Source organism: Theropithecus gelada, chromosome 11 (assembly GCF_003255815.1).
Source record: "Theropithecus gelada isolate Dixy chromosome 11, Tgel_1.0, whole genome shotgun sequence".
NCBI classification, from domain to species: Eukaryota; Metazoa; Chordata; class Mammalia; order Primates; family Cercopithecidae; genus Theropithecus; species Theropithecus gelada.
The window spans coordinates 86144552-86157296 of NC_037679.1; the positions used below are offsets into that span (position 1 = coordinate 86144552).

The 12745-nt window shown below is 37.1% G+C and overlaps 1 protein-coding gene across 1 annotated transcript; it reads left to right on the forward strand.

Moving 5' to 3' along the window:
* The first annotated feature begins 2748 nt into the window (after nt 1-2748).
* On the forward strand, nt 2749-3369 carry LOC112633957 (10 kDa heat shock protein, mitochondrial-like). The gene is made up of 2 exons (XM_025400810.1): nt 2749-2785; nt 3113-3369. The coding sequence occupies exons 1-2, from the start codon at nt 2749-2751 to the stop codon at nt 3367-3369; spliced, it is 294 nt and encodes a 97-aa protein (XP_025256595.1).
* Nucleotides 3370-12745: the final 9376 nt, after the last annotated feature.

Consider the following 12745-nt stretch of genomic DNA (forward strand, 5'->3'; position numbering starts at 1 on the left):
GACAAGCTTGAAATGCTCTTCACCTCCAGAGAGGATCACTTAGCTCTGAGTGAGGTTGGAAAAGGGGATAATGGGCTTATTCATGTTAAGAGAGAAGATATTTTATGTCAGACTTCACTGCTCGCATTTTTATTTGCACCTTCTTCTCTTTTTAATCGGCTCCCCCTGTTACATTTCTTTTCTGATTTTGAGCTTCTGACATCATGTGCACACATGCCGTATCTATCCTGGATGTGATAAATGTTCTGAAGAAAAATATATGTGCAAAGGTTACAAAATTTGTCCTGATTCAGATACTTAGGAAATTCATAAACTTGGGCAAGTTACAGGGCCTCAGTTTTCATGCCTGGAAAGTGACTATGATCCCTCCGTGGTGTACTTACAACATTGCAGGGATTTGGGGAGAGTCAAATGAGTTATTGAATGTGACAAAACATGTATGGATACCATATAAATAGGAGATGAATATCATATAAGTGGGAGGGAGGATTGTTACATAGCTATATCCTCTAAGCTGTAATCTCTGGGACAATGCTTTTACTAATGTGCTTAGAAAATCCTTGGAGGTCTCAGGCAATCATCCGAAGGGCCTCTGCAATCACAACATTTTACAAAATCATGCTAAGATACCGGTGCCTTTTTCACTCAAAAATCTCTTAGGTGTGTACAGGGCAGTTTTTACTGAGGTGTGGCGACGTCACTGCTGTGAAGATTCATGGGCTGTGTGCCTGTGTGTTCTTGTGTTTCTTAAAATGTTCCAAGGCTGAAAATTTAGGAAAAAAAAGTGTACATTTTCAGAAAATAATTGGTTGTTTTTAGTGCTTCTCCTGACTCTCTACTATTTATCTTCAGGTTTGTCTGCGGAATGTTGGAACCTCATTATCATTCAATAAGACATTATTTTGAACACACAGTTTTCCTTGAGCCTGTGAAAAAACACAAGAGATACCTATTATCTAGCTTTCAAATGATACTTGCTTTTCAAAAACTGATACAGTTTTATTTTTTCCAAATCTGCAATTTTACCATTCAATAGGATTTTATTCTAAAATAATCCGAATATTATTTAAAATATGGTTTTCTTTGTTTAAAGATGGTTAGAACTTCAAAAGTGAGATCTGAAGACTGGCTTTCTCAAGCTAAAACAGCACTAACTACATAAAAATGCTGAAAAAATTAAAAATGACTGCTGAAATAGTTGTCTATCTCATGAAAGGGAGAAATCTGCTCAAAAGAATCTAGAGGCTACGAAATAGAGGAGAAAGGGAGGGAGAAGGTGACATTTGTTAAAGGATTTGAAGACCATCCTGGCCAACACAGTGAAACCCCGTCTTTGCTAAAAATACAAAAATTAGCCAGGTATGGTGGTGGGCACCTATAATTCCAGCTACTCAGGAAGCTGAGGCAGGAGAATTGCTTGAACCCAGGAGGAGGAGGCTGTAGTGAGCCGAAATCGCGCCACTGCACTCTAGCCTGGGCGATAGATTGAGACTCCATCTCAAACAAAAAAACAAAAAAATTAAGAAGGAATACAAAATTATAGCTAGCTTGGAGAAATAAGTTCTACTGTTCTGTATCACTGTAGCATGAATATAGTTAACAATAATGTATTATACAGTTTCCCTAGATCAGCTGGGCTTGGAGGGGGGTGCCCCCTTTGAGAAGGGAGGCACAGGGTTTGGGTGAGGGGTGGAAGCCCTCAGAAGTGCCCGGCTTTTTTGGCAACTGAGGGCCCAATGACTAACTACGTTTACATGACTTGAGTGTTGAACCTTGATTAACGTCTGTACGTCGCCTTTCCTCGTTCTAACCCTGAGCCCTGGGGAAGCAGGAAAGTGTGGCTGTCCTCTTCCACAGCTTTTTCTCCAAGTAAACTACTGAAATCAAACTGCATTTCACATGTGTTTACACATATTGTTCAAGCTTGTTATGTCATTTTCCCAGTCCTTAAAGACACAACGTTTAATACAACAACTTTACCTTAAAAAAAAAAATTACAGAGTTTCGAATAGTTAGAAGGAGGATGTTAAACATTCCCCAAAAAATGAATGATAAGTGTTTGAGAAAATGAATATGCTGGTCATTGCGATCTGATCACTCTGCGTTGTGTATATATATAGAAACATTCTTAGATACCCCATTAAAATGTATAATTATTATTTGTCAATTAAAAAAATAAAATAAAATTTTAAATCTAGGTGGAAGTTTAAATGGTAAATAAAACAGGAAAAAAATGTATATTCCCCTTAACTAATAAGTGTTAATTTCTTGTATCATATTCAAGAGAACATCTCAAATAATAATACGGTATAAGATAGACTTCAGTATCATTTTGTGATTAATCTTTTCAAGTTGAAAGAAGGCAATGAATACTTTTGGTGAAGTTATTACTGAAATAACTTTTGCACCAATATGTGCACTAATGTGTGCTCGTTAAAGTCACAACTTTTTTGTTGCTGCTTTTCAAATTAGAAGGGAAAAACAAACATGATGTTTCTGAAGGGTAAATTATGATGTGGTATCGACAGTAGGCAAGGGAATGTCACAGCTCTGCTGGGTTGGCATGGCTGGATTTCTCCCAGGTGAAACTCTAGTAAAAGAAAGGACAGAACCTCCACTTTCCCATGATACAGTATCCCACTGACAGAAAGACTTAGCTGTCAACATGAAGACTGAGTTAATATCTCATATGCGACATCATACGTTTGCTTTGAAAATGGATGAGGATGAGTTGTGGAACCAGGAGTGATGGTAGGACCAGCCTTTAGAAAGTTCCTTCCACTCGGCTGGGCGCGGTGGCTCATGCCTGTAATCCCAGCAGTTTGGGAGGCCGAGGCAGGTGGATCATCTGAGGTCAGGAGTTTGAGACCATCCTGGCCAATATGGTGAAACCCCGTCTCTACTAAAAATACAAAAAAATTATCTGGACTTGACGGTGGGCACCTGTAATCCCAGCTACTTGGGAGGCTGAGGCTGGGGAATCACTTGAACCCAGGAGGCGGAGGTTGCAGTGAGCTGAGATCGCACCACTGTTACCCAGCCTGGGGAACAAGAGCGAAACTCCATCTCAAAAAAAAAAAAAGAAAGAAAGTTCCTTCCACTCTTTGATGAGCATTGGTCAAAAGGAGTCCCACCAAAACTGTAACCGAAGGAGGCATTATGCCTCCAGAAAAATCTCGAGGAAAAGTCATGCGAGCAATAGTCATAGCTATTGGATTGGGCTCTAAAGGAAAGGGTGGAGAGATTCAGCCAGTTAGTATAACAGTTAGAGATGAAGTTCTTCTCCCAGAATACAGAGGCATCAACGTCGTTCTAGATGCAAGGATTCTTTCTTCTGTAGAGATAGTTACATACTTGGAAAGTATTTAGACTGAAATAAATCACTATCGAAATGGCATCCACACGAAGCTGCCCACACGAAAGTATTTAGACTGAAATAAATCACTATCGAAATGGCATCCACACGAAGCTGCCCGCTCCACTAAAGTTCTGAAATCTCTCATCAGTGAAATAATTTCCAGCTCCCTCTTTTATAATAAACTCATAATTCATAAAAAATGAAAGAAGTAAAAAGATAAAAATGGATGAATCCCTAAGTTCACCTGGGCTTGCTATTTTTATCTGGCATGAGCACTAAGTAGCCATCAAAGATCGCCTTTTATGTGATGAAAATGAAGTGGTACTCTAACAGAGAAATGTTGGAAAACGTTTTACTCATGGTTTATTCTGGGGCAAGTGTGTTGATTCTTGCCCTGATGGAGGAAAATGGCAGGGGGCGATACTGCCGGTACCTTAGCATAGATCAAGGCAGTGGGATGAAAAGGCTCTGGTGGTCACTGTGAGATTCCCTGACATCACGACTAAATCTTCTGATAAAGGAAAGATTATCAATTTTATTAAATCTCAACACTTGAGCATAGATCTCTAAGTATTTTGTGTCAGGACATAAGAAGATTGTATAAAGCATAAAGCACTTCTTTTGCCTATTGGAGTATAGTGTTTATCATAAAAAATGAATTCTCGTATTATTTGAGTTCTTAGCTTAAAAAACACTCATGAAACTCCTTTTTTTGTATGAAAGACAAACTGACAGATAAACTGTGAGTTATTCAGATTTTGGAATTTGGCAGACATTTTCTCAAATATGAATCAAGTTTGTCACTTCAAGGGCAGGGGGAAACTGATGACATTTGTTACCCGAGATAAAATTTGAACTTTCAAGTAACAATAATAATTTTTGAAACTTTGTATGTATCATCACAAGCTTAATATGTTTTCAATACTCAAAACTGCTAATGAGATCACTGATGACATGAATAAATATGATTTTTAAAAATATATTGTGAAAAAGGAAAGATCTGAAGAAACAGTGAACTAATCTCTTTCAAACTATTAATGCATCATGTTACAAAATCCAACACAGCTAAAAGAACTATTCAATATGCAAGATATACCAATGGATTTTAATATAGCAGAGTAGGAATTGTATATTGATATAGTTTCAAATTCCATAATACACCTAATAATTTTTTAAATCCCACTTGTTGATTTTGGGTATAGTATCAAAGAAAAATATCTACATTTATCTGAATAGATTTTTTGAATTACTATTTTTCCATCGGAGGAGGGGTTTATGTTTTTAATATACTTCAATCAAAACAACCTGTCATAACACAGTAAATGAAGGAGCAGATCTGAGAATTCAGCTGTCTTCTCTAAGAGATTGAAGATAGTTGCAAAAAATGTAACATCCCCATAAATTTTGGTTTGGGGAGTATAGTCATTTTCATAAAAAATATTTGTATTAACCTATGATATATTTATATTATCTCAAATGAATGCATGAATATTTTTTAAAAGCTTACTCTTAATGATTAATATAGTAAATGCAAATCCAAGTATAATTCACAGAAACAAAAGACCTTCAGGGTCATCAACAATTTTAAGATCACTTTATAGTGATTCTGAGACCAAGAAGATTAATACATGATGCTCTAAAAATGATAAACTACATTTTATCAACAGCTTTTGCAGACTATCTAGCATAGAGTATTTATTGAGTGAAAGAAATGTGTATCTTCAGGCCTATGTCACACAAACTATGCAAACGTCCACAGTGCAGCATTCTCTCTCTCTCTCTCTCACTTACGGTAATGCTGACAGCTCTAACAAACAAATCCAAAGATATGTAACAGCTCAAACTTGATAAAAGTTTATTTCTTTTATATCTATGACTTCTAATACCAAAGCAATTGTTCTTGATCACATACGGCCCTCCTCTAAGTGGTCATGAGAAACTCAGCCCTTTGTGTTTTGTGATTCCACAACCTTCTACATGTGGCTTCCACGGTGACCATATTTGTCTGAGTCAAGCCCGGAGAAAGACAACGATTAACTAGAGAAGATGAAGCTGTATTTGAAGCGTTCTGCTTCAGTGTGATACATATCATTTCTGCTCATCTTATTGTGCTAAAGTGGCCTGGGACACCATGTCTAAGGGACAACACTAGATAAGGGAATATGGGAATCCAGTTTTAGTGGCAGGTACATTTAGAGAATTTAGAGAGACAGTATATAAATGAATTGAGATCTCTAGATTTTGGCTCATGTTTAAAATACTCTTGTTTCATGTGCTGTGCAGTTGATGGTAGGAATTGTGTGTGCAGTGTTGAGCTAAAAGTCTTATTTCTTTTTTTTTTTTTTTTTTTTGTAAAGCTAAAAAAAAAGCAATTAGCCAGTATGTCTGTATTTTGGTACAAAATGTCTCCCCTGTCTTTTTTATCTTCACTGAAATCTTTTCGAGTACTTCCCTTTCTTCAGTCCGGGAACCTACGGAGCACTCACCAAAACTGTGATCACAGGATGTTAATTAACTTTGGGCGGGGGGCTAATTGCTATATGGATTACTGGAGAAGAAAAATTATCGAGTTTTGAAGGCATGGATTCCACATATACTTAAGAACACCCAGGCAAATTTTAGTACTCGATAGACAATATGTTTTTTTTTTTTTTAGTTTTTGATTTTGAAATTTATGATGCATTTAATGAGATTCTTAGCACGCAGATTAAAAACAGTTTATTCTAATATAAACAGAAGATAATTTATTGGATGCACACTAGGGACTCATTGAATTACCAGGTAGCTGGACTTTGACCCATCAATGGGCAACCCACGGCAGTCCCGGAAGGCAGGGAACAGGAACGTCCCCGCAGTCTCTTATCAGGAGCCTTCTGGAAAAATGAAAGGGACTTTGAGAGAATGGGACTTGGAACCTCATCAAGCAATTTGTCTTACCACTCAGACAAATGGTTTAGTTAGGGATTTTTAACCCACCTTTTCAACACTGGAGAGCAGGAGCTGGCTTAAATTCTCTAATGCACGCAAATAAATTGGGGTGCTCTTAAGAAGAGAAAGAGGTACTAAAAAAGACAAGAAGAAATATAAACAGAAATATCTTCTCTGTCTTGCATTATCTTATCTTATGCTTAAATCTAAGCACATAGTTCTCTTGCCCATGAATATATCAAATCCAAATTATTTTGGTCTCCCTCTGACAGCTCATTGATACTATTGGCAGTGCACACCATTAGGAAACATATTTCTATGTCTCAATGGTGCTTCAAAGCGTGACAAAACAATTATGTTGTCAATATCATTAATTTACAGTTGTTTTTTCACCATGACCTAAATTCAAGACAAATAGATTGAGTCAATTGCTAGAAGAAGCTCCAGGTTTCCATTGCATTCATATTTTCAATGGTGATAAATCTGAACTTACTAAAAGCCCCCAAATCTCAGTTTTATGTTTTATTCTTTTGGTATTCTCATTTCCAATGTGAATATTCTGTGAGACTAACTGACCCTAGATAAAGAGGAAGAATGGTAGCGATAAACATTTTCAATAAATTCAACCAGGAAAACTTTTCCTTTCTTTTTATTCCCCCCGCCACATTTAGCTAAAAGTCTGAGCTAGAAAAATGTGTGTAACATTCAATAGGTTTGATTTTATAATAAAGGACAAACGCTGATAAATATCGTATTGTTTGTACTTCTCATTATTAGGAATTGTTTAACTATACATTAGCATACCTATCCAGACGGATTCTCAATTTCTCACTTTGAAAAAAATAGACAGTTTCCTTCTAATTAAACTGTCCAGTCATCTTAAGCCTCTGGTAAAATTGAGTGTGGGCTCATCTATATTCCTGTGGTGCAAGAGCCATAGAGTGTTTGCATAGTTTCTATAAAATGGGCTCCAGGTTTAGCGTGATTCATATTTCCCAGACTCTTTGTTGAATGTGGACTGCACTCATTCTACATGTCAGTTTATGTCCTTAATGTACACAGTGAGATGTTGAGGTTTAACATGTTAATGGCATATATGATCTGATCACATCAAAATTATTTGAGATGCTTTTAGGTTTCTGTGTGAGTATGCCTGTGTAAACACATATATATATACACAAACGTATTATGTATTAATTAAAATATATATGTTCACTACATGTATCTGTATTGAATCTGACTCTTTAATCTCATATTCTTCTATAGGCTATTTCTTCCCCCATAATTCATTTATCATTACCTGGATCTTGGAAAATTAAATTGACCTCCTTTATGCCCCTCTGACAAAGATAACTAACTCCGATATACTTTACATTTGACTCCAGATTTTTTGCAGGCTTTTAGCAGATTCATTTTGGATTGACTAGTTGTTATTGTAATTGAGTAGTATAATTAATTATTTAACATGGTGAAAAGAACGAGAGATGTGATTTCTAGGAAAACTTCCTTGGATACATTGGGAAGTCTGGATAAATATAAATTGCTGGAAGGAAACACTGTAAAATTGGGAGTAAAGAAAACAGTATTCAATTTTGGAAACAAATGATAAAAGGCTCTACGGACTCTCTTTCCTGGTTGTTTCTCAAGTGTCTTTAGGTTTTGCTCCAGTTTACTTGAAGCTGATTATTACAGCAGATGAGTGATAGATATATTTTATGCAAGAAAGAAGATGGAAAACTCCAACCAGCATGCCAGGCCAGAGAAAAATTTCTGTGCCTTGTCATGGTTTGGGTCGCTGATATAAAATCTGAGTTAAAATCTTGCTGGAGGTTGGTGATTTGGGAGGTGTTTCCAGGAGCATCACGGAGAGTGGGTTTAAGAGAGGAAAGAGCAGGATACAGAGGGGAAGGCGCCATGTGGTTGTTTTTTGTGCTTGTGAACACTGGGAAACTGGGATTTTTAGTAGCCATATGGAACACATGTCAGAATTTCCCGATGGACGGCTGGAAGCATTTATCCACCAACATCCATTCCCCATTCATTTAGGAATGCCTCCTCCCGGGCGTTATCTCCCCGTACTTCCAGATGGCACCTGTGCCCAGGCTGGCAGGCCTTTGCTGTGGCGTCCTCACGTGGGATGCTGGCAATGTGATACGGCCTCCTTGAGTGATTGCTACAGTCTTACAGGAAAGGAGAGGGAAATCGGTGACATTTATACAGTCTAAATTAAAATAAAATGCCTGAGGTAAATAGGTATCACTTTTTGTCAGTCCTCATTTTAATTAACATTCATAGTTATAGTGTGACTAGGAGGGTCTTCCCTTCTAAACAAGTTGTATGCAGGTTTACAAAAGCTTGAGAATATGGTCCCTTATGTGCTGAGACTTGGGACTCACTGCTGAACACATGCTCTTTCCTTCAGTCAATAGAAGCTGCATGCTCTTCTCACTGGTGTGTGTTTCCCACATCTTTGTCTTTGCTAAGTCCCCTACACCTGGAACCTCCGCATGAGCCCTCACATGCTGGTAAAGCTTTCTACCTTCCCAAACGCCTTATCCGACATCACCTCCCAAAGTCTTCCCTGCAGAACACCAGTGTCTGTCTCCATCCAAACCCTTGAAACACTGTGCTCATGTCTCTCGTGGTACTGAGCACGTTCTTCCTCCATCCCCTCATGCCCGTGCATACCCTGTGGATCATGAAGTTCTCACCAAAGAGGCCCACATTTTATTTGTTATTGCATGCCTATGGTTCTTGGTGACCCCAGGATGCTGAATATATTTGTAACCTTTTATTAAATCTGCTGTAGCTATCAGGAAATTCAAGCTGACAAAAAGTCATAGTCCTTATGAAATACCAGAAGAAAAATAAACCCCAAAATGTAACTTTATAGTAATTTATGAGTGGAAATTCACATATCGTATGATTAACTATTTTAAAGTAAAAGACTCAGTGGGGTTTATATATTCATAATATTGTGAAACTACCCTTTCTATCTAGTTCCAAAACAGTTTCCTCTTTCCAAAGTAAACCATTTACCCATTAAGTAATTTATTTCAATTCCTCCCACCCTCCAACTCTTAAAAGCCTCCATCTCCTTTCTGTCTCTATGGATTTATCTGCCTGGATGTTTCATATAAATAGAATTGTACATTATGTTACCATTTGTTTCTGGCTTCCTCCACTTGTATCATCTTTTCAAGGTTTATCCATGTTGCTATCTATTCCAATAGCTCACTCCTTTTCAAGGCTCAGTAATATTCCATTGTATGGATGTAACACGATGTGCTTATTCATTCATCCACTGATGGACATTTGGGTTGTTTCCAGGTTTCTTTCTATTGTTACTTCTGTAAGTAGAAAGCACATGCACCTACTTAAGGACTTGTTTTTAATTCCTCTGGATACACAACCAGCAGTAGACCTAATGGATTATATGTTAATTGTATGTTTACATGTAAAAGTTAAAGCTATGAAAGTTTTGGAAGGAAGCACAACTGTAAATCTTCATGATCTTAGAACAGGCAGTGATTTAAAGACTTGACACCAAACACACAAGAAACCAAATAAATACATAAATTGGACTTAATCAAAAACACTTTTCTGTATCAAAAAAAAACCAGTCAAGAAGGTGAAAAGATAAGCTACAGAATATTTGCAGGTTTTATATCAGATAAGGTCTAGTATCCAGAATATGGAAATAACTCTTATAAATTAAAATTAAAAATATCAGTTACCCAATTAAAAGTGGTCAATGACTTGAATAAATATTTATTCAAATAAAACATACAAATGGCCAATAAGCACCTAAAAAGAAGTTCAATACCATCAATCATTAGGGAAATCCAAGTCAAAACCACAATGAGATACCACTTCACAGTTACTAAGATGGTTATAAAAATTAATAAAATAATGAATAAACAAATAAATAAATAACACTTGTTAATGAGAATGTTAGAAATTAGAACCTTGTAATTTGCTTGTTTTACTGTATACTAGCCTAGCAATTGTGGAGAAGAGTGTGTCAGTTCCTCAAATGTTAAAACAGGATTTTATGTACATACCATTGTATTAGGTTGGTGCAAAAGGAATTGCAGTTTTCTTTCAATCAAATCTTTCAATCAAACTGAAAACTTGGTGTGTTTATCTTCAAATTATGCAATATGATTTTTTTGTAACTTTCTGTCACTCTGATTTACACCCATTATTATTTTACCATTACTAAAAATAATGGTAAAAAGCGGCAATTACTTTTGCTTCACCCTAATATTTCTTGCTATATACCCAAGAGAAGTGAAAACATATGTAAAACTTGTCTATGAATACTCATGACAGCATTATTCAGAATAGTCAAAAGTGGAGACAAGCCAACTGTCTGACAACTGAAGAATGCATAAGCCAAATGTTGTACATCCATACAATGGAATATTACTAAGCCATGAAAAAGAAATGAAGTACATGAAGGACATAATACTTGAATGAACTTTGGAAATATTACACACAGTGAAATAAATCTGTCGAGGCTGGGCATGATGGTGGCTCACAGCTGTAATCCCAGCACTTTGGGAGGCCAAGGCAGGTGGATCATGAGGTCAAGAGATTGAGACCATCCTGGCCAACATGGGGAAACCCTGTCTCCACTGAAAACACACACACAGAAAAAAAATTAGATGGGCATGGTGGCACGTGCCTGTAGTCCCAGCTACTCAGGAGGCTGAGGCAGGAGAATTGCTTGAACCTGGGAGGTGGAGGTTGTGGTGAGCCGAGATTGTGCCATTGCACTCCAGCCTGGGAAACAGAGTGAGACTGTCTCCAAAAAAAAAAAAAAAAAAAAAGAGAAATCAGTCAAATGACCACATGTATTAGTTTCCTTTTGTAATGTATTATCACAAATGTCATGGTTTAAACAACACAAAATTATTCTCTTTCATTTCTAGAATTCAGAATTCAGTTTTAAGGAGCTAAAATCAAACATTTGTCAGGATCCGTTTTTTTTCAAGGATCCGGAGGCAGACTCTGTGGCTTGCCTCTCCCAGTTTCCAGAGGCTGTGGGCAATCCCAGGCTTGTGGCCACATTGCTCTAATCCCTGCTTCCTTCACCCCACCTTCTTCCTCTTTGACTTTGACCCTCTTGCCTCCCTTTTATAAGGTCCCTTATGATTGCACAGGATGTGCCTGGATGATCTAGGATCATCTCCTTAGCTCAAGATACTTAATCACAACTACAAAATCTCTTCTTGTTATGTAAAGTAACATATGTATGTACGAATTCCAGAGATTCAGCTGTGGGCATCTCTGGGGTCCATTATTCTTCTATCACATTGCACATTATATGACTTTTTTTTCTTTTTTTGAGACAAGGTCTCGCTTTGTCACTGAGGCTGGAGTGCAGTGGCAGGGTCATGGCTCACCACAACCTCTGCTTCCTGGGCTCAAGTGATCCTCCCACCTCTGCCTCCTGAGTAGCTCGGACTATAGGCATTCACCACCACAACTGGCTATTTTTTTTTTTTTTTTTTTTTGGTAGAGACATGGCCTTACTATACTGCCCAGCATGGTGTCAAGCTCCTGGGCTCAAGCTATCCTCTTGCCTCAGCCTCCCACAGTACTTGGATTACAGGTGTGAGCCATCACACCTGGTCTATGATTCTATGTATATGAAAAGTCCAGAATATGTAAGTCCAGAGGCAGAATGAAGCTTAGTGGTTGCCAGGGCCTGGGAGGAGGGAGTAATGGGCAGCGAATGATAATGATAATACAGGATATCTTTTCTGAGCAAAAAAATGTTGTAAAATTGATTGTGGGGAAGGTTACATGAGTCTGTGAATACACTTACAAACACTGAATTGTGAATTGTGTAGTATATTAATTATATTTCAATAAAGCTGTTTAAAAATACATGTGCAAACATTATGTTCTGATTTTGATCGGAATGTTTTCCACTTCTCCAATCATGCAAACTGCTCATTTAGTTTAGTGTTGGGTAATAATATGTATAAAAGTTTGGATGTATTTTAAGTAGATAATTACAATATGATGTTGATTCATCTAAAATAATTTTAAAGCATAATATGAATGATAAGCTGCTATTTTTAATTCTATAAGCCCATATTACAAGTTGGCACTAAAATCTATATCCAGGAAGAGTAAAGTGCTAGCACATTTAATCACTTTTAAATGATTCTAAAACAGTTTTGTCATTCAGAGATCCTCCAATAAAGGTTACTCCAATAAAGCCAACCTTAATAATAATAGTAGTTATTATAACATTATTATTATTAACAGTATTATTTGCATAATTTTATATTATTTTACTAATAACGGTAGTCACCACATTTTTTTTTTTTTGAAACAGAGTCTTGCTTTGTCACCCAGTCTAGAGTGCAGTAGCATGACCTTGGCTCACTGCAACGTCCGCCTCCAGAGTTCAAGCAATTCTCCTGCCTCAGCCTCCTGAGT